Genomic DNA, 22,655 nt, shown 5'->3' with positions numbered 1-22,655 from the left:
AAAATTGTGAGATTGCGAGGTAGTCTACTAGAACTCTCGGAAGAGCCTCTCTCGCTTAGTACGTTAACATTAGCCAGATTCAAACACCAAAGAATGCAGACGAGAAAGCAACAAACTCCAACCCCCAGTACAACTCTTGTACACCATCCAGGTAAAATCCTACAGATTGAATGATTGTAACAAGCAAAATATGTTTGTTAATGAAGACTGAATGGTGGATTCCCCAAACCTGTTGCATGTCAGTCACAACTCAAATGACACAGTCACACCTTTATCATCTAGAACTGCAGGCTATCCCTTTTCGTTTCTCTTATTTACACACTAGCATTGTCAAGAATGGTTCAAAGTATCTATCCTTGAAATTATAGGAACTGAATAAAATAAAGAGTATCGGTATCCATGGTTTTAGAATCTTGATACTGAAAAACCAATACTCGAACCATGACAATTTCCACAGCTCATTCCACTCCACATTACAAGACTACATTACCAAAATTCGGTCCTTCAAATGCCATGTAAATACATTATCAGTTAAACAAGAAACAGGTGCTAGAGGCTTAATTGCAAAATATTCTGCAGCCCAACCATGAAAAGATAAAAAAACCTTCAACTTTATCCCGGCTCACGCACTACCAGATAAAGTTCTAACAGTATAAGATGTACATGTAGCTTGACTGATTGTATTTTACAAGAAGCATGACCTCTACTTCATTCTGTTTCTTTTGCCATTTGAGAAGGGGTAGAATCAATCGATTGACCATAAAGTTAATAGTTAAGATCCCACCAGTTGCTGCCCAGTTACAAAATTACATTGCTAAATTAGGATATTTCTTAGTTTGATAAATAATGTGGTGACTCATAAACCATGTCGATCAGAATGAAATGCATTCCAGATAACTGTGGTCGCTGCAGCTTGTTTTTCTGGATCAGTGTTTTTGTTACTGCTGTTAAAGACCAGCTCAACTTGGTACACGAATGGAAGAGGGAGCTCCAAATTTTCACAAATGAAACTTCACGCTTCAAATAAATTCCACAGAAGAGTACAACCCAGCGCCAATATTAAAATGTGAAAACAGGTTTAAGAAGGGAACTCAGCCTCTCTGTGTTACTTTCATCTGAAAGACAATAAGGTTGCACAGAAGAAAGTTACTTTCATCTGAAACACAACAAAGTTACAAGGTTGACAAACAATTAGATAATAACAGTAAATTCATCAACTGCAGACAGTGGATCAGAAAGATAGTGAAACTAAGAATATATGGTAAGAGAGAAATTATATTTAAGGATGGAAAATAAATATACTTAAAAAATACCACTTAAATGTTAATAATTATAATTGAGAGAACTAAGGGGTATTCAACAGCATGGTTGTTTTTTTTTTTTTCAAAAATTAAACCATGTTATCAAACGCTACTAAGATAAATCATGTTATTAATTTTCACTTTCTACATTCAGTAATTTATATCAAATTAACATTTTTAAGAGATTTGAAATCAAGCTTATTTATAATGAATAATGTACTGGTGCCAAATATAGGGCTGAGGAAAGTACAACTTAATCAGTAGAAGAAAGTAACAGAAAGTGGGATGTTCTTCCAATCACTGTATCCAATATTTTGCATTATTGGTAAGAAATTCTAGAGTACGAGACTATGCAGTCTGTGCTCCGCTGCATAAAACAGACAGTCTTTCTCTGTCTCTTTACTTCAACTTTTGTTAATTTAAATGTATAGTTTGTTTTATATTTTGTTTCCTAATTCCAGTTTTGATGCAGTATGTTTTCTCACTGAAACTATTATGATATTTGATTAGAATGGAGGTGTAAACATTCCTTTTCAATAACCAATATAAAAATTACAACAGTTGGAGTTTTGATGTTTTTCACCAAAGTTCCTGTAAATTTTCTATTGGTGATTTAATGAAAGTGTTATTGATCAAAAAAAAAAATGTTTTTCACCAAAGTACAGGGTTTACAGTAACATCTACTGTTCTCAAAAGAAAATTTTTGCAAACAAATAATTTCTCTCACCAAGCTCCAGAATGCTATAAGGATGCATCTGCTTTTAACCAAAAAAAATCCAAACTCTCCAAGGTATATGCTTAGCACTCACTATATTGCTATCCCATTGCAATACTTGTATATTGATGATCTTGATACCTTGCCACATAGCCTATCTCTGATCACTACATAATGTTTTAGGAATTGAAGAATCAACTACTTATGTGGAAATATTTTCTTCTGTAGCTCTTCTGTTTTTTTATTTGTGCCACAACTATTACAAATCTGCATCAGAGTATAAGTTATACCATTACTCCCACAAATTGATTGTTCGCTGTCTCTCAAGCTCAGCTGCCAGATACGGTAACATCAACAATTAGTCTGGCACTTGATATATCATCCCAGAAATACACTTGCTCCTTCGTTATCTCAAAGAAAAAGGTTCAAAGTTTTCTGATTCATTCTTGACATTACTTTCCCTTTACAAGCCTATTCTCTGTCTAGAGTTGGCCAATAATATATCAATCAACAACCAGAAACTACAACCTTTTCACTTATACACTCTCAGTACTCCAAAAATCAAAATACAACTACTATTTTAGCATCACATATCAAACTATGGATCTTCTGATGGAATTACATAGCTAATACTTTTGTTACGCAATGATTTTTTTTTTTTTTTTGTAATTTCAGCTGGTTAATATTGGAAGCCCCCTCCATATGCAACCTATACAGTCGCAGCATCATAAAGACCTAAGTATTCAGAATCAGAAAAAATTACCACTAGGTGTCATTGTGTCAAGTTATGCTGTTGTTTCTACAAGGTTGTTATAATTACTTGGCTCTAATAAAATGACTCAAACAAAATTGGTCATCAACTAAGCAAGGAAGTGTACAAGTTATACTGTTACGATCACCACTACCATTTGTGTTCATAATCTTTAACTTCAAAAAACACCTATAGAACTTCACTCATGTAGGAAATGGGCATCCAAAACTCTGAAGTTAAGTATGTTAGAAGAAAAACTTCCAATTTGTCAGCTATGAGGAATGACTTCACCTGGTGAAATCTAGTAACATATCAGAACTAAAACTTTCCACCATGAAAGAAAGGATCTCAATGAGCAGAGACTTTCAATTGATTTATGGTTATTCTAAGAAAGACGGACAATATAATTGTGAAGCTTTACCCAAAGGAGACCTTTAAAAATGGAGACAAAATAAGCAAGTCCTTCCACCTTATAAGACCCATCAGTTATGCTGGTCATAGACAAACAAGGTCTTTTATAACAAAACTCAGTGAGGTACACATAATAAACAATTTCTTCCTACCATTTTCTTGCAAGAACTATTCCACCCATCTTGGAGAACTTTTAATTACGGTTTTAACTCACCTCTACATGAAGCCATTTCTCATGCACTTAACTGGATAACGTATAATTAATTACAAATTTACAATGCCCTGTCAAAAAAAAAAAGTCACAGCCTAAGGAGAAAAAGTGTCTTGATGTAAGTTCCAGGTATATTGTTTGTGGAATCCATTACAAATTTCATCAAGAGAATTACCAAGGATGTAGACATTTTTCTTGTAGCCGTAGAAATGATCTAACTCACATAACTAGGATATTGTGGGTGGAACTGACCTGCACTGACAATTGGGGAAACCACATGTCTAACCAGATATGTGGTGTATGATGCGCAAGGGACACAAGAAAAAATTGTATCCTTAGAAATGCTCTTTCATCATTTGTAACCTACAATAAATCCCGCAAATATGTTCCTGTACTTTTCAGCTGATGAATTAAAGACAAAAACATATTTCATCCCTCTTACTTACAGGGACCTGAACCTGGCTTTGGCACTAAAAGGTTAAACTTAAATTTATGTTTGACAAATTCAAATCGGTGTTGATACTTCAACTGCCTTGTTATGATTATGATGATGATGGTACTTGCATCTGAAATCTCAGAGACATGTTCTCAGCCATTTGTTGCCCTTTCATTTGCTTAAGGGGGCAGAATCAAAACATATTTCCTCATGTCTTTCTAAAGTTGACCTAACTCAACTCAACAAACCTAGTCCCAGCTATACAGGGATCAGCTTAAAGTTGACCTCACTATGGATATAAATTATCTTTTAGAGATCAGTGGATTATTCCACATGTAAATCTAAATGCAGTTGCACTTGAAAATCTGAGTTTTTTTTTTTTTTTGAAGGTAAAGTATTGAATTGTATTAATGTGAAAGCCAATTACATCAGCCCATGTACAACAAGAGCCTGTACAACGGGAATATACAAAAAGATCTGACTGATCACTCAAAAAAGGCCCAGCTTGCAAAAAAGAAATAAGCTGGACACCCTGAAAAGCTCTTTGTACACCCAACCAGGAGCATAAAAACTTATAAGGTTGTTCTTAATTGAGTCCAAATCTGAACATTTGTGGTAAAAAATGCAACTATTTCTTTCTTTCCAAAGAGAACAAGATAGCAGCAGGAAAGGTCCTCCATAACATTTTGCCCCTTCTGTTCAAACTCTTGATTGTCCACCCTTGCAGAAGCTGAAGTGCTGATTCAGGCATGCAAGAATGAACACCAAAACAGGACCAATCCATTGCCCGCAGCTGATGGGTGAAGCTACAGTGGATGAATAGGTGATTGGATGGAGGATTAAGAAACCTCATTGCATAAAGAACACAAGATACTAGGGATATGCACCCCCCTTCTGATCAGCCAGTCTGAAGTTAAGCATCTGCCATGACCTGCAGTCCAAACCCGGAAGGCTTTTTTCGATGTGATGTGGAAATTCCAGATTAAAGCCCAAGGGAAATCAAAGTCTTCCCTAGCCGAGAGGTTACTGTAGAAAGACTGTTTAAAAAAATACCTGATTTCTCCCAAGACAAAGTCTTTCATCATCAGCTTGAGGATTAGGTTTTATACATTGAATGAGGCTTAACAATTCAGTCATTAGATTTGGATGATTTCCCAATCATTGAGATTTCTTCTAAAACTAGGGGCTCAAATTGCTTCACCATGCACCAAGTGAAATCAGTCTTTGACTATAGCTTCCTTATCTTGGGCAGTATCAAAAAGAGAGGAGAACCTTTCACACAGTGTAATACCCCCACACCATTTATCATGCCAGAATTTGGTGTGATTACCTTTGCCAGCTTTGTATCTTATGCCCTTCAAGAAATCAGGAAGAACAGCAATACTACTATTACTACAAAGAGCACAACCCCTGGGGGGGAGACCAGGATCCAAGTCCCATTAAGGTTTGTGAGCCCATATTTATCTACAATGATCCTTCTCCAGAGGCTGGTTCTTTCTTTACTGACTCTGCAGCACCATTTACCAAGGACGTCCTTGTTAACAGATCTAACATTTCTGATGCCTAAACCACCAATTTTCCTTGTTTGACACAAAAGGTTCTTATTTTCTTTTCTAGAAGCTTTGCAACACTTGCAGGGATTTTAAATAATCAAAGATAATAAATAGGGAGTGAAGACAAATCACTCCGTTTCAATTTAAGTTTTTGCCTCCTAACAAATATGTTGATTTCCACATGGTCAATTTCCTATCAAATCTTTCAATGACTGAATCCCAAATCCTGAGTTACTTTTTTGCACCAAGGGGAAAGCCCGGATAAGTGGTGAACAAATTCCCAAGTTTACAGCCAAAAATGCTAGCCAGCTGGGTATCTGAAACCCCTTCCTCTGTCAACATTACACTCTTAAAGGGATTGATTTTGAGGCCAGAAACAGCTTCAAACCATCTTAGAGTAAAACCCAGGTGTCAATTGATCAGCTGAAGTGTCACAAAAAAAAAAAAAAAAAGATGGTATCATCAGAGAACTGAAGTAAAGGGATCTATTCTCTACCCTCCCCTACTTTAAACCCTTGGGTAAATCCACCAGCTACCATCCTACAGGTGAACTTGCTCAAAGCATCCATCACTATATTGAAGAGGAAAGTATTGAAGAGATAGGAGACAAAGGGTCTCCTTGCCTTAATCCTCTTGAGCTTTTGAAATTTCCACAAGAGGCACCATTGAAGACAATAGAGAAAGTGGGTGTAGTAAGCGGTAACGCAAACCTTGATCCAACTTCTCCATTTGGATTTAAAATTCATTCTATTCAGCATATAGTCCAGGAAACTACAGCTAACATTTTTTTGGTAGTAAATAAAAAAGAAAATTTTATTAGACAAGAAAAGAAGAAACAAACAGGTGATCAAGATATAACCCAAAAGTACAAAGTCCAAAAACCACATCACCGGAATCCTTCATCCCCTTTTCAATACATGCTCCCCTAACCCTTACAAACAAAGAACAAAAATGTCAAGACCCCAAAAAGGCTTCAAAGCCCAAATACCCCCTCCCCTCATTTAAAGCCCCAAACCAAAACAAAACCAAACTGACTTCCACCATTCAGATCTTCCCATTTAACCTTTCTTCATTCAAAAGATCTCTTTCTTCCAATTCCCGGAATATTTTTCTTGCAAATTCCTCCCCTCCTAAGAATCTTAGTCCTAAATTTTTGCTTATTTAGACTTCAGTTTCCCCTATACTTTCCAAGTCTATATTTCCTTCTATTTTTCTCACTCGATCAACAATCACTTCCTCATTTTCCTCCTCTCCTTCTTTCTATTCCTCTAGTTCATCCCCGCCCTCCTAGACCTTCTCCTTGTTAACTAAAGCAGCCATATTTTGAGCTTCTAATTTTTCCTTCAGTTTCTTCTTCTCCTCCCCTTTTTCACCAGATCCACGCCAAGGCTGTTTCTTGCATTGCTCTAATATATCATCTCATCCTTCACCCCTTGCCTTTTATAATACCCCTTATTACTTGCTAGAAAGACCATCCCTAAAGAGCCCCCTCACTTAAGCAATGAAATACCTTTGTGACATGAACTAAATGACCAGCATATGATCTTTTGGGCTTTTTTCAAGTTACCCAACAAGATATTACAAATTTTGACTCCTTCAGCTTTATTGGCTCTCCAATTTTATTGACACCTCTTTTCCTCCCTAAGTCCACTCGCTAACAATTAAGTGTTGCCTTCCCCCAATTCTAAAACATGTTTGTCTACCTTTGAAATCTGCTCTGCTAACTCAAATACAACCTTCCCCCGGGTCCAAGAATCCCCTATAAATGCCTCTCCCTTGAGCAATCAAGTTTCAAGTGGTCACCTGAGTAGTTTGAAGCTTCTTCCTAAACTAATCTGGTTATCACCCAAACCCTATCTTCAAACTTCCTACCCAAGCACAATCAAGAATCCTTGAAGACTTCTTTTTTAAATCTTACATATTTTTTTTCCTTTAACAATCCTTACTAACAAAGCTTTCTTTTTACCTACTCCTCTTTGCAAAATACTTTCCTTAACGACCTTTAGCTTCGAGACCTTCGTCAAATTAGATGAAGATAGAACCAAACAACGATCTATCATCACACAATCCTAATCCCTTCTCACATGCTTAGGTAGGCCATCAAATGACTTTAAAACTAACTCCAAATTATTAGGCCCACTAAAGCATGGCACAACATTATTTAAGTTTAGGCCTGGTCCACTCATCTCACCTGTCGTGATTAGTAAAGACCTTCCCAACTAGTTCAACAGCCCTCAACTTATTTGTGTTAGACCCAGTCAAACCCTACTTAATACTCCACCCTTTTGTCTTCTCGTAACTCTTAAGTCTTAACCCTCTTCGCCCCTACACTTCCTTTTTCTCCACTACTGACACTCTAAGCAGATGCACCATCGCATGCCAAAACTATAGCCCTCCTCAGGATAACACCCTCATCCTTTTGACTTCCACCCATTGTAATTTCTATATTTTGTTTCTCCCATCTTGGAAAAGTTGTAGGGCATTTAAAATAACCCAATCACTCTCTACCGCGAAGATACTCTTCTTCAACTCCTAAGTCTTCCTCCCTATGTGCCTCTGAACATAGAGTTTCTTCAATGGAGAACGCTAACCAAATTTCATAACAAAACTTATCAACTAACACCTCCACCTTCCTAGGAATATCTTCCAACAACAAACACTGAGAAGAGAATTGTAGAATGAAAGATGAAAAGTGAAGACTATCTAGGTGCCTTCCACAAATCGATGCGATGGAGGTGAAGACTTCTTGTTTCCACAAATGAAATGGAAGTCCAACTACTCGCACAATAACACCATCTTGCACACCCAAGATCTTCACAATTGACAAGGGGGGACCAAGACGAAACCAAAATATTGCCAACATCAACTGCAAATTTAAAGCTTCTAACTCCACCTCCTCTTCGACCAAATCAATGGGAGTTTTGCATTTATTAAATGGTGTAAAGACCATGGTCCCCTTAAGCCTTAAACCTTGACTTATTGCATTGGATACCTTGTTCCAATCCTGGACTTCTTCCTTCAGTTCAGCCACCAACATTTTATACCAAGTTTTTTTTTTCCTCCCTAGACATCCACCCTACTTGTACCCACGCCTTCCGCCATTGTTAAAATTTCATTTGTTGCCTCTTCTGGTATTTCAACAATTGAGACCAGAGAATCCTCTAATGACACTATAGTCTCATTGGCTGTTTTACTAATTTCGTCCCCGTTCTCAGAAAAGCCTTTTTAAAATTTTAGAGATCAACTTCCAACATGCACTAAATCTTCTTTCAGGAAAGCAAAGCAACTTCTTTCTAGTTTCTTCCAATCCCAAAAAACTCGGTGCAATAAAACTTCCTTTATCATTCCTCTTCCTTTCTACCTCAAATTTTCTCCCTTCAAACTCCTTAAAACTTTTCAACTCCTTTCCCCAATCTCTTTGCAAGGCTTCATCAACAAAGTTTATGAGTCAGACGATAGCTTCATCTTCACCAATCATCTTCTATCTCATGTGTAAGAGATGTTAAAATTGATAATATAAAACAACATGAGGTATAGGTTTCTTTGGGTAGGAGGGAAGGACTCCAACTATGTCCATCTCGAGTACTAGGCCTTCTCTACCTTCCCTTTTTTGTGAGTCAACCAACTCATTAGCAATAAGAACTCCATCAAGAATTTGTCTCCCTTCCACAAAAGCTCCTTTGGAAGGAGAGAGAATCTGGCCCATCACTTTTTACAGCCTTATGGCTAACTTTTGCAAGGATTTTATATACACTACCCAAGAGACAAATGAGCCTAAAATCTTTCACCTCTAAGGCCCTTTCCATTTCTGGGACCAAGGTAATAGAGGTTGAAGACACTTTTCAGAGCAGCCCTTGCATGGAACTCTTCAAAAAGCTTCAATGGATCCTGTTTGATAAAAGGCCATCCCATCTTATAGAATTTCATTGTGAAACCATCCAGGCCTGGTGCCTAATCACCCTCCATATGAAAAAACAGCATCCCTGATCTCATCCTCTAAAAATGGCTTTTTCAAATCAAAGGCATCATCATCATCAGAATTTCTGTTAATGTCCAAACCATCCAGCCTCAGCATTCTTTTCCAATGTCTTTTGTAAAGGTTTGAATAGAAGTCTACAATAGCATCCTTAATTCGACTTCCATCCTCTAGAACCTCCCCATTAACTTTTAAAGCCTTGATGCTGTTTACATGTCTTCTAGCATTGCCCATTTTGTGGAAAAAAGCAGTGTTATTATCACCTTCTTTCAGCCAAATACTCCTGGATCGTTGCCTCCATTTAACCTCTTCCTGAATTGCTAGCTTGTCAAAAGTCAGCTTGGCCTGTAACCTCTTTTTTCTGTTTTCTTCACTCAAAGGGCCTCCCTCTTCCTCAATATCGAGATCAACAATTTGCTGTGGATACTCTGCTTTTTTTGCTTCAACCCCCCTGAAAACATCTTTATTCGAAGACTTAATCTTTAGCTTCGAGTGGAAGATATGACTGGTTGAACCAGTGAAGCTCATACCTACCCACCACTCATGCAACAGGTTCATGAAACCTTCCTCCTTTAACCACATGTGCTCAACCTGAAGGGCCCCCAAACATGAGAAATACCTCCCCTGTCCAAGAGAAGGGGAGTATGACCAGAGAGGAGTCCGAGGAGGGCAGACGATCAGATTAGGGAAGCTGTCTTCCCAATCTGGAGAGATTAGGAATCTATCAAGTTTTACCAAGGTAGGATTTGTTTTGTTATTTGTTCAGGTAAAATTAACACCAGCAAGGGGCAGATCCATCTCCTGACCAACCCATTTTTCTCCAAAGAAAATCTGATTGTGTTGAAATCACCACCAATGCACCAAGGAGTGTAAGTTTCCACCTCTCTGATTCCATTTAATTCCTCCCAAAATCGGGGTCTGCTTGTGTTATCCATAGGCCCATAAACTTAAGTCAACAAACCTGAGAAACCTCCATTCAGCAACTTAAATTTCAGGGTAACCGAGAAGTCCCCAACCCATTTATCAGACACTTCTATGTAGCAACTTAAATTTCAGTATCACGAGAATTCCCCCTGCCGTTTCAGTAGCTGGAAGATATTCCCAATCACTGCCTCTGGCCCCATATGCTTCTAACTATAGAAGTGTCCACCCATTGCAGCTTAGATTCTTGTAAACATAGCACATCCAGCTGTCATTTATTCAAGAACGAACAAATAAGCATTCTCCTCCTCCCTGAGGAAGCCTCCTGCTTCCTCCATGCCCTACAGCTAGATAATGTAACTAGGCTATCACAAACAAATGGTTCGAAAACCGTTCTCCCAGTAGCTATGACAGAAATAAGGATCCAAAGTAGAGGTTAATCATCTAGATGGTTGGATTTCGAACAGAAAATAGAGTTCAATAACAACAATGCCAAAGAAAAAATACACTGCCTTAATATTGTCATAAACTACTGTTGATAATTTAGATTGATACAAGCCCCAAGCAGAGATGAAAACAAAAAATTAATATAGACAACTACTTAATTTCATAGATTAAAATTCGAATGTACTTCAACAACATAATATATAGCATGTCAATCAAAATCATTGAAATTAGATTGAAATACACTACCTAAAAGGAAGAAAGTACAAGAGAATAAAAAGGAAGAAAACAAACACAAGTACCAATAACAGTATTCAATGACCAAAAGAGAAATCCATTGCCTTAATATCAACATCATAAACTACATTTAGCCATGAGAATCCATACTAGGAGAAGGCCAAGTATACCCGATTATATTCAACCCCAAAACCAAAAATTCCTTACAAAGAGAAAATCTTGATCAAAAAAAGAATTTGTGTCTATTTTTGAATAGAGGGTGATTTGCCAACCAAGAAAGCACCACTCTCAAAATCTTTTGTAAACCTCTTCTTTTGTACTCTGCCTCCCTTCAAAGATTCTACTATTTCTTTCACACCACACTGCCCAGAAAACTGCTGTGGGGAGGATGCTTCAAGCTACTTTTCCATCCCTGCTTAAACCTCTTAAAACCCAAGCACCTATGAATCCCTTCACATCAGCCAGGAAGCATATTTTACCACAAACAACTCCAACAGTCTTACCCAAATCCAGTAAACAAAGTCACAATGTAACAACAAATGACTAGAAGATTCCACACTTCCATTACACAATGTGCAAGCCATATCCGCCACCTCTACACCTGTTCTGACTAAATTGTCCCTAGCCAGGATCTTGTCCGGCACCACAGACCAAACAAAGAAAGCCAGTTTAGCCATGAGATTAACAGCAAGTCTCAAGCATACTAGCATAGATCAAAAAAATAAAACACACGGCTACTTATTTCATGGAGAAAAACAAACTTACTTCAACCAAACAATGGATAGCATGTCACTCAAATTATTGAAACTAAGTGAAATATACTAACCTAAAAAGGAAAAAGTATAAGAGAATAATAAAATAACTGAATCTTTTGAAGAAAACCAAAACGTTATTGAATAACCCAGCCACATCCACAACTAAGATCTCCCATGGGATGCCTTCAACTCTAACTGACAAAGAAAAGAGTTTTGAAGAAAACCATCAAATTTGATGAGCAAAATAACTATTCATCATCTATATTGATTCAGCAAGTATCCCCTTCAATTCAAAGGAAAGGGTTCAATTTATTTCCCCGAGGTTTTAAGAAATATTGACCTCGACTATAACCTAAAGAATCTAGAAAATCTTTCTGTGGGTCTATGGAGCATTACCAGAGGTATTCATGCCCCAGCACAAAGAGCATAGGACCTTCTTGTTCCAATTATGCCCAACTCATATTCTAGACAGTGTTTGTAATTGCAAGGGATTCAACAAGCAAAATTGTTGTTCTATTTGGGTTTGAGGAATATGCAGTGATGACTGGTGAAACAACTATATTTGCATTAGAAATAATTGGAAAACTTCTGTTTTATATTTGTAAGAATCCAGGCATAAGTATAATTTATATTTGTAAGAAGTTATAAATAAGCACAATTTATAAGTTAAGCAATTAAATGCAACAAAAATGCTAAAGCTCATATTACAATTCAACGGCATGTTATTCATGTAGTATTTCTTAAAAAAAATGGCAAAGTAGATCGTTTACCAATATTCTACTTAATATTCCATTAATATAGTGAAATAAAGAAACATAATCCCAGAAAAGGCACAGTAGAAACTACACAAGAAATGAAATCCCACATACTAAATATGAGTTACTAAAAGGTGGCACAATCACAAACCAAATATATGGTCATTTGCACCAAACATGGAATTGTTAAACTGTCTTGAATTCAAGTCACCACCATCCAAGGCAGAACCAAAACGATCTAGCCACTGAGTTGGGCTTGGGTTTTCAGTCTCCTCTACCCAATCTGATGTCATGTCTATGTCATCAACTAGAATAGGATCAGTCTCTATAGGCTTCCCTTTCATCCGGCTTGCAAGCTTCAGATTGTAATTTATATAGAGAAGGTCATTCAATGTCTCTTTGTCAAGCCTATTTCGCTTCTCAGAGTGGATCTGCTGAAATGTGCTCCAGTTCCTCTCGAAGGTGGAAGCACTGCAAACCTGACTAAGTATTCTAACTGCAACCCGTTGCAACATTGGAGCAGAATCACCATATTGTTCCCACCAGAGGCCTGAATGTATAAGCAGAAAACATGTAAGAAATTTAAGAAACAAATAAAACATAGTAAAAAAACAGACATATGTGCAAGCATGGTGAACAGATGCAAAAACTCATGCTTAGAGACAACTTAATGCCTTGCAAGACATACTTTATAAAAGGAGGTTATGTCAGGAAGGGAAGTCTGATTTCATATCTCATGAAACTACAACATTTAATGGTCCTTAGGTTAAAAGATTCTGAAATTATGGCATAAACTGTGTTATACCAGTGAAACCTTTTCTTTGGGGGGTGGGGTAGGCTAACATGCTTCAGAACTTGCAGTCAAATCTTATCACACTTCTCATAATCATTTCATAGTGCCTGTTCCTGTTAGTGAAGAATATGCATAGATCAAATCAGACTGATTATAACGGGCTCAATCAGAGGAATCAAAATATCAGAAACTCACACCCATCTGAGTTGAATACTAGAATTTATTGACAAATGGTTCTTCTTTTTCCTTAACCACCAGATCAATAGTGCAGGGTAAAAGATTTCAACATACCATATAGGTTCTATCATGCAAACATCCATGTTACATGTCAATAATAGGGATGGCACCAAAAGGAATGATAGAAGTGTTTCAGAAGTTATTTATAAACATAATGTATGCATACCAGGAGAGATTGTGTTTCGTGCCTCTCTTGCTAGGTTGCAACCAAACATTCCAGTTGCCTTTTTAAATACAACAATTTGTGCTGGGATGTCATGCCTCAGTTCAGGTGTTGGGAGTAATCTCTCCAAAACAGCAAAGAACTCTTCCTTTATAAGTGTAAGGAATTTAACTTCTGGATTGTATTGGATACTAGGATTCAAAAACGCTGCTGCTGCATGTAGAGGTGAATGGAGCTGATTCTGCCATCTTCTATCAACTATATCTAAAAACGTCTTGCACTTATTCTCATCCATTATGTAATAGGTCCTTATAGATTCCTTGGCCCTGGTCATAAACTCATATATAGAACCAACAGCAGGTTTCCCACCAGAAACTTCCCTCAATACTTTAAGTATAGGCTCAGAAACTGCTACACTCTCTTCAACTGTTCTCCAGAAGTCAGCATCCTCAAGAATGGCAATGCAAGATATGCTCTGTGGTTTATTTGCATATGCAGGATTTGATGAATACTCTGGACTGTTGAACATATGTTTCAATCTTGACCTTTGTTTCAACATGGACTGCAAGGAGAGAAAATTGGATACAGACTTTGTAATACCAGTCCGAACAAGTTCTTGCCCTCCAGTGAATTTTTTCATTAGATCAAGAACCCATGTGTGATTGTATATAAACCTTGAAATAGTTTGTGCTTGTAAAATACAACGGTTAACCCAATCAATCTTAGAAAAATCCTCTAAGATTAGATTCAAACAATGAGAAGCACAAGGAGACAAGAAAATGGTGCTGTAGTTTTGCATAATGTGATTGCCCACGCCAACATAATTCAGAGCATTATCCATAATTACTTGAACAACATTTTCTGGGCCAAAATCTTGAATAACTGAATCAAATAGATCAGCAAGACATTTAGTGTTTTTGAAATATGTAGATGCATCTACAGATTTATGGAAGAAAGTCCCCGAGGGTGATGACACTAAAAAGTTTATCAGAGCTCTTGACTTATTATCAGTCCATGTATCTGCAATGATTGTACAACCTGTGGTGGCCCACTCTTTCTCAATTTCTTTACATTGTTGGCTTACTTCAAACTTGATTCTCTCTAACCATGTGGTCTTCAGTGTTTCTGAGGATGGGCCCCGAAATCCAGGGCCACACTTTGCTACCGCATCCATCATTAGTTGATATGAAGAAGAGCGTGCAACACTGAAATCCAGTTTATTTTCAAAGAAGAATAGAGCAATACTTCTTTCTGCATTATCCCTGTCATATGAAGGCGGAGGAGCTATCTGTGAGCCAGAGGGGAAAACTTTTGTTATTGGAGACATTGCCTCCATAGGCATGAGAGGTTTGCTTGCAGACATGTTCCCAGGACATTTTGTTTCTGCTAGTCGTTGCTTTTTAGCATTGGCGGCTTCTTTTCCCTCTTCCTTCATTGCTATTATGGCTCTCACTCTATCAGTAACCTCATCCCTTACTTTGCTACAAGGATGAACACCTTTACTGGGTACTCGGGATAGATGATGCTTCAATCTGCTAATTCCCCCATTCAGAACTTTCAGACAAAATTTACACCTTACTTTGTTTCCTTCTAGCTTATCACAATATTCCCAGCAGACATCTTTCTCTCGGACCACTACCATAGGATAAATATAGTGTGATTTCTTTTATTAGTAATTCAGCATTAAAGGGGGCAAAAATGGATCAGAAAAACCAAGTACCCAACCAGATCTAATAAGAACAATGTTATAGTCTAAAGGGAAATGAATAAAACACATAAGATTGAAATTTCCATTCCAAAAAAAATGAAAGTGAAGTTCAATCATGAAAAGCTTCTTTCTTCTAAATCCCTTAAAGTGCAAAAACAAGGTAATATGCACACTTGTAAGGTGAAAAAAAAAAATCAAACGGTATAATTCATAACAGAACTGCAGACTTGACTTACTGATAGTGTAGAAGTTACACTCTCCTCCACTGTGTTGGCCTAAACAAGCAGTAGAAAGATTAATTAGAAAAGAAATGAGGCAGGCTAAGTAATTCTTCAAACTACAAATTGCCTAAAGAATCATGTGTCTCTGCATAAGGATTCTATGAGCATGAATAACCAGAAGAATAGCAAAAACCTTTTACGCAGGGGATTCAACATACATAAATGCAAGGGATGATAAACTGATTACAATGAGCAGAAGGCATATAACATATTCGCAGCCCCCGCAAGATGGGATCAAGTATTAGTACAAGACATAGGTAAATGACAAGTGACTAACAAGGAAAGAGAAGTAACCAGAGGAATATTGGAAAGAACCATCAGGGTCCTTGGTGTAAACATAGGCATAAGGATATTAATATTGATATTATCAAGCCATAGTCATTGAAAACTGAAAAGGAAAAAATACAAGATTTTGATTTCCATTACAAGACCACCAAAATCCCAAATTTCCATATACAACTAAAGCAAGAATCAAGTAAACATACCTCCAGTGGATGAACAAGTGTCACAATCATCATCATCATCATCATCATCATCATCATCATCATTTAAGCCTTGTCCAAACTATATGGGGTTGACTACACAAGTCTTGTCCTGCCATTATGCACTGTTTAATGCCATTTTTTATCAATAAAGCCATTGTTAAATTATGGGCCCTTAAATCATTTCTCACTAATTCAACCTATGTACTTTTTGGTCTGCCCCAACTCTTCTAGCCCCTTCAACTAGTAACAGATCACAACTTCTTGCTAGTGTAGTAGATGGTCTTCTCAATACATGACCAAACCATCTTAGTCAACTTCCCCTCATTTTATTACCTATTGGAGCTACTCTTTGGTTCCTTCGTTCATTGTTTATCCTATCCTGTTTAGTTTTACGATTTATTTCAATATTTGCATTTCTGCCACATTTATTTTTTGGACATGTTGTTTCCTTACTGCCCAACAATTTCTGATTCTCTTCTTACAACATTGTTGGACTTGTAACTGTCTTATAAAATTTTCCTTTTAGCCAAAGTGATATTCTCCAATCACACATGACTCCAGAGTCCAGATGCATCCTTCCATTTTCCTGTTGTACTTAAATTTTATGTTGAAAGACACCCTACCTCTAAGTGAGACCTATTTGATTGTCCAAAAAACACAGAAAGTGTCTATAATATGTGGTAGAAATGCACAATTTCATTAGGAACTCGCACTTGGCATTAAATTCCATTAAGCATCTTGATAATGTTCAAGCTTAAGGCAGATAAAACTTGGGCACTTAAAACTAGTAAATAAGGTATATAAAGAAAAGGACATGTCCAATTGGTCTCTTATTTTTAATGTATTTCCAAATTATTTATCACTGCATACCATGCCATAAATTTTGAGATCAACATGCCAGGCGCTTATGGACAACTTAATACTTGGCATTCATGCCACACCAAGATAAAAATGGCCTAACATAAATGTAAACCCTTGAATAACAGCTCCCTTACACACATACACACAAAAAGACATCAGAAATCTGTTTCAGGAAGCTCCTCATAACTAATCTGCAGTTATGACAAAGCTTACTTAATCTCCAGATGATGCTCTTTTTTCTTAGTGATAAAAGTGAATTACAAGGCTCTGGGGACAGAATTGCCCCAAGAGTCATCTAAGGCAATACAATGAAAATCCAAAATAGCAATAGCATCATAGATGCTCATCAAGTGCCCTGCATTAGCTAAGAAGTCAACAAACTGGTTTGCCTCCTGATAGGTGTTTTGATAAGTGATTTCAAGCTCTGCTACTCTAGTCATCTCCCAGCAATCCTCGATAATATTTTTTATGCTCCATGGGATCTTTGTTCTTCTGTTGAGGCAGTCTATAACTAGCTTTGAATGTCCTTCGACGATGATTTTCTTAGTCTCCAACTCTCTAGAAAGAAATATAGCTTCTCTAGCTGCCCAGGCTTCTGCAACGTTGATCAAAGAGATTCCAATTCTGTCAGCTTTAATAAATATTATTTTGTCCATATAGTCCCTGCCAACACAACCATAATATATCCTTCCATCCTTTTTTTTTTCGAAGCATCAAAATTAATTTTAATCTATTGGTCTTTCAGTGGGAACCACTTAACCATTACTTGGTATTTGGATTAGGAGATGGGTTAGTGTCCTCTGTGTCCCCACAAAATTCCTAATGTGTTACCCAAGCTTTTTCAATTATATGAGGTGGATATTCCTTTGTGTTTTTAAAAATGGTTTAACTCCTATCTTTCTATATAATCCCTAGTAGGAAGGAAATTTTTTCCCAGTACTACTCAGGGACGTCCTTGTTATATAAGCATCTATATCCAAGCTAGGACCTGGGCAGGTTTCTTCTGTAGCCATCCAGATTTGCCTCACCACTGGATATTTGAGAAATATATGATTCTCATCTTCTACTGAATCTCCGCATCTCATGTAACCACACATAATACTAAGGCCTCTTTCAATAAAAGGGTAGCCCAGACTGCCCAGTGCATGAGGCTCTCACCAATGAAGGGTCCGGAGAGGGACAGATGTATGCAGCCTTACGCCTGCAGATATACAGAGAGGCTGTTTCCAAGATTTGAACCCTGGTCACCCAGGCAAAATGGAGCAACCCAACCGTTAGGCACCATCATTAAGGCCCCTTTCAATAAGTAACCTTTTTGTTGGTAGCTTAACATTGATAAGCATCCAGAGGGAAAAGATTTAATTTTCCAAATTTTCCTTTTTTAGGGCTAAATCAGTGTGCTCTCTATGGGAGGTGTCAACGGTCTCAATATATGCAATTTTGATTGAGAGGTTACCACTTGGATTTCCTCCCCAAATTAGGTGATCTTCTTTGTTAGTATGAGGAATTGAAATTGCAAGGATTTCATTTCTCTAAGTCTAATGAGGGGGAAGCAAGTCTTGTAGTTCCTCATTTTTCCATCTGTTATTTTCCCGGTCAATAAAATCCTTAAGGGATCATTCATTTGAACAAATTGACTTAAGGGATCAAATGGGGTCCAGTTATCATCCCAAAATGATATCTTCTCCCCATTTCCTAGGACTCATTTGAGGCCCTTTTTGATAGTCTTCAGATAAGGATAAAGAATATCACAGTAGTGGAAACAATTTGAGAAGAAACGTAGGGTGGTCTACATCGTGAATGTTTTTGTTTTCATTTGTTTTTGAAATTAACACAACGGTACAAAAACAAGAACAGGTTCTTGAATTATGTTTTTTAAACAAAAACAGGTTGGTTTCATTTCAAAAATCAATTCCTGCTTTTGATTAACATCAAAATGATGGTTTTTAAAGCAAAAACAATTTTTGGTGCACAGATATTGTATGATTAATGAAAGATGATGAGAGATCTTTAGATGAAAACATACTTTTCAAACCAAAAACTCAAGAACATGATTTTTGTTTCAGTTTTGGAAACAAAAAGAACATACACAACCAAGAACATGTTTTCCATGTTTTTATTTTAAGAACCAATTTGTTTTCAACCCAGATGGTTTTAATTTGTTTTTGGAACTCACAACAAGAAAACATTTCAAACTGAAGAACACCCTCTAAAATATGCATTGTCATGGTGGTTCCAAACCGCTAGTGGTGCCATCACTTGAACCTCAGACAGATAGTAGTGGCCCACCAAAGAACAAAATTAAATGATTAAACTGCCCTTTGTAATTAGAAGCATGCTCTAAGCCGATATACCTGGAAAAATATCGAGCTTTATTCAGTTTATTGGGTGACTCTATGATCTCAATGCCTTGTCTAAAAGGCATTGTTCATATTTATTGGTTTACATTCCACAATCAATAGAACCATTTAACATTCATTAAAGGTTCAAATATGTTCTAGCATGTCAACCAGATATGGAAAGGACACAATTGGACACAAAATTAAACTAAAAAATTGAAGTGTCCAACATGATATTGCACAGTTTGCACCCATGTAAGTGTCCAACATGATATTGCACCCATGTAAGTGTCCAACATGATACTGCACCCATATAAAAATATTTGGCCCTCATAGCTTCTAGCAAATCTCTATGCCTACTACTTGCTTCAATGGAGACAAATTTTTCATATTAATTTGAAAAAAGAAAAATACAAGTTTTTGAAAGATAATTGTACAAGAGTTAAGAAAGTTAACCTATCTTGTAATTCTTAATATTTCTAATGAAATTATGTTATTGATCAAAAAAACAAAAAAGATAATTGTACAAGTTAAAATACAACGTTAATCAGAACATAACAACTTATTAGTTCTCCTTAACCACTTAAGATTTTAAGTAACAAATCACATCCTACTTTAAAATTAAGATTACTATTAACAAATGGATCCAACTACAGTCAACAATTCTTTTTGCATGCCTACATATTTGCATATTGATTTTAAAAAGGTCGTATTAACATGTGCCCTAAAGGCACACATTTAGCTCCAACTAAAACACCATATAGGATGTCCTTTGTGATGTCAAGAGGGGACCAAGAACAAATACAGAGTATCAAATTGCCTTAAATGGCATTCCCAGAGGGTGTACTAATTAGAGTTAAATGTGTGCCCAAGTGCACAAATTAATGCAACCATTCTATAAAATGTAATAACAGTAGCACCATAGCCCTTGACACTTGAAAGTAATATTATATATGACACATTGATACTTAAATCACCTAGTTAAGCACTTTTGAGTGTTGATAAGCCAGAATAACTTATAGCAACTACTATAAATTAAGGTATTAACTAAAGAACCTTATCCATAGCAAGCCAACTTCATTTGAAGGTTGTGAATTACAAAATATGAACTCAGATCTGGACCAAGAAGACCAATGAACTAGACAACTACATGCCAAAGCCAAAGCCAAACCCACTCAAAAGGACAAGTTCACCTCAAAAAATCATTCTACGAAAATGAAAAAATGAGTTGAAACTCCCCAAATTTAAATTAATTTACCAATAAAGTTGAGGAGCTCCTTCTGGGAGGGGGGTGGGGGGAACTCACTTGTGCTACCATGATTCAATGAGAGTATTTTTCATTAGTGGAATCATTTTATCAGTCTTTGAGTTTACAAAGTCAAACAAGATTTTATATATAATATATATGAAGAAATATTATCAGATTAAGTGAATGGTATCCTTTATTTGCCACTCTAGCCCCTATATGAAATCCTTCAACAGTTTAATTGAGGCCATCAACATAGTCCTTTTTGAAAATCCAGAATCCTCCCAACTTTCCAGATTCCCCTGCTAATGCTAAATAACCCCATCAATAGACAACATACAATAGCAAGTAGCCCAGTTTAGGCCAACGCAAACAGTTAAAATACAGCAAGATTATTATGTAGCATAATTATATTATCCAAAACTCCAAACGGCAGGTATCAACTCCTTCCCCCAGTGGTCTCAGTTATTCACTCATGCTAGAGCCCCTAATGACCTCCATAAATTGAATTTCTAGTAGATAAAGTCTTTTTTGCCGGCCAAACCAGTAGCACAGTTACAATTAGGTTTCCCTCATCCTTCAATTGCGAACGACGTCCTACGTACTCTACCACCGATGATGTGTAGGTAAACGAATGGTTCCAAAATTTTTTGCCCTTCTCATTAATTAATTCTTAGACTTTCATCTAATTCTAGAGAACCAATATAACACAGAGGAAAACCACAAACAAACACTGAAATCAAACTCAGCCAGCGTCAAGCAATTCCAGTACTAAGCTACACAGGCCCATTTCTCAGATCCTTCGATCAAACCCTAAATACCAGCAACCTAAGAATCAAGAGCTTCAAACTCCAACACACGACACAATATAATAAGAACATACAAGCAAATGTACATCCCGCTTTAAAGAAAAGCGGAAAAAATATAAGCAATCTATGGATAAAAAACGAGAGTTTAGAGAGTCGAAAGAACTCACAAAAAGATAAGTAGAGATCTTTTCGAGAAGTAGGAGAGTTTAAAAAATGAACTCAGAAGAGATAGAGAGAGATCTTCTCGATAGATAGATACCGGAAATCGCAGATTCTGCAAAATAAATTTCGATTTATCGCGTACGAAATTTTACTCTGTGAAACATCAACAATATCGCGATATCTCGTATTTAAGAGCTTATCCCCCCTTTTTTATCCTTCCTCCTTTCCACCGGTCCTTCTCCTCTTCTTCTTTCTTTCTTTTCTTTTTTTTCAATCTTTTTCTCGCCGATATTTTATTTTATACGCTCTTCCGGATAGCGGTGGTAGGTCCCAGCTGAAACACGAGCCATCCAACTTGACCGGTGGGCCCAATTGTAATGACCATCCATCAGCTACGAGAAGATGATAGGGTCCACTAGAGAAGGACAGCCACATTGCATATTACCTTCACGAGGATTTCTAGACCACAACAGATGCCACACAAACAAGCGTATAAGACCTCTTATGAAACGTTGAATTTGGATCTTTTTATCAAGAGATATACAACCAGGCGTGGCGTATATAAGTCAACAAATTAGGAGCCCTGATGGAAAAAATGGATCGGATCATGGTCCGGTCCTATTTAATCGATTTCGAATAATCCCTTTGGGATCTTAAGACCAGATTCGGATCATTCCTATCCGATCAGATATAGATCCAATATATGTTTTATATATATGTTAATCATTTATTTATAAATATATTATTTATATTGTATTTTTATAAACTTGTTATTTTATTTATTTTTATAAAAAAATATGTATATATGCTGAAAATATTTTTTTTAATTTTTTCTTTATTTAATTTGGTATATTTTATTTTTTCTTTTTATTAATTTATTAATTCTTAAAGAAAACAAGTCGAATTAGATCAAATCCGAAGATCCGACTTACCAATAGGATTCGAATTTATATTGAGGCCTCTCAGATCCAATCGGATCATATCCACCATAAACAATGTCATATCGTATTCGAATATACCCTGATTCAAATCTGATATGATCCATTTGCATCCCTAGGATAGTTAAACCCCCCTCGCAAAGTACTATATCAAGAGAATCTCTTAA

The 22,655-nt window shown here is 36.7% G+C and overlaps 1 protein-coding gene across 11 annotated transcripts; it reads right to left on the bottom strand.

Annotated features, from left to right (window-relative positions):
* Positions 1-486: 486 nt before the first annotated feature.
* Positions 487-21,822, bottom strand: LOC148879698 (hAT transposon superfamily). Of its 11 annotated transcripts, none has more exons than XM_088961318.1 (6): positions 21,556-21,821; positions 16,134-16,242; positions 15,604-15,642; positions 13,663-15,294; positions 12,618-13,016; positions 487-1,115 (listed from the first exon to the last, which is right to left on the bottom strand). In XM_088961318.1, coding segments are annotated over exons 3-6 (2,088 nt in total). In that variant the 5' UTR covers positions 15,605-15,642; positions 16,134-16,242; positions 21,556-21,821; the 3' UTR covers positions 487-1,059. The 11 variants fall into 11 exon arrangements, with proteins under 11 accessions (XP_088817444.1, XP_088817449.1, XP_088817440.1 ...); XM_088961323.1 differs by having other exon boundaries at positions 12,581-13,016; positions 21,556-21,816; XM_088961314.1 differs by having other exon boundaries at positions 487-1,156; positions 21,556-21,816.
* Between the last annotated feature and the right edge of the window lie 833 nt (positions 21,823-22,655).

This window comes from Nelumbo lutea, chromosome 1 (genome assembly GCF_056320005.1).
Source record: "Nelumbo lutea isolate HS-2025 chromosome 1, American lotus-T2T, whole genome shotgun sequence".
Taxonomy (NCBI): Eukaryota; Viridiplantae; Streptophyta; class Magnoliopsida; order Proteales; family Nelumbonaceae; genus Nelumbo; species Nelumbo lutea.
Note: the sequence above shows the minus strand (reverse complement) of the source record. Positions and strands in the feature narration are given on the sequence as shown.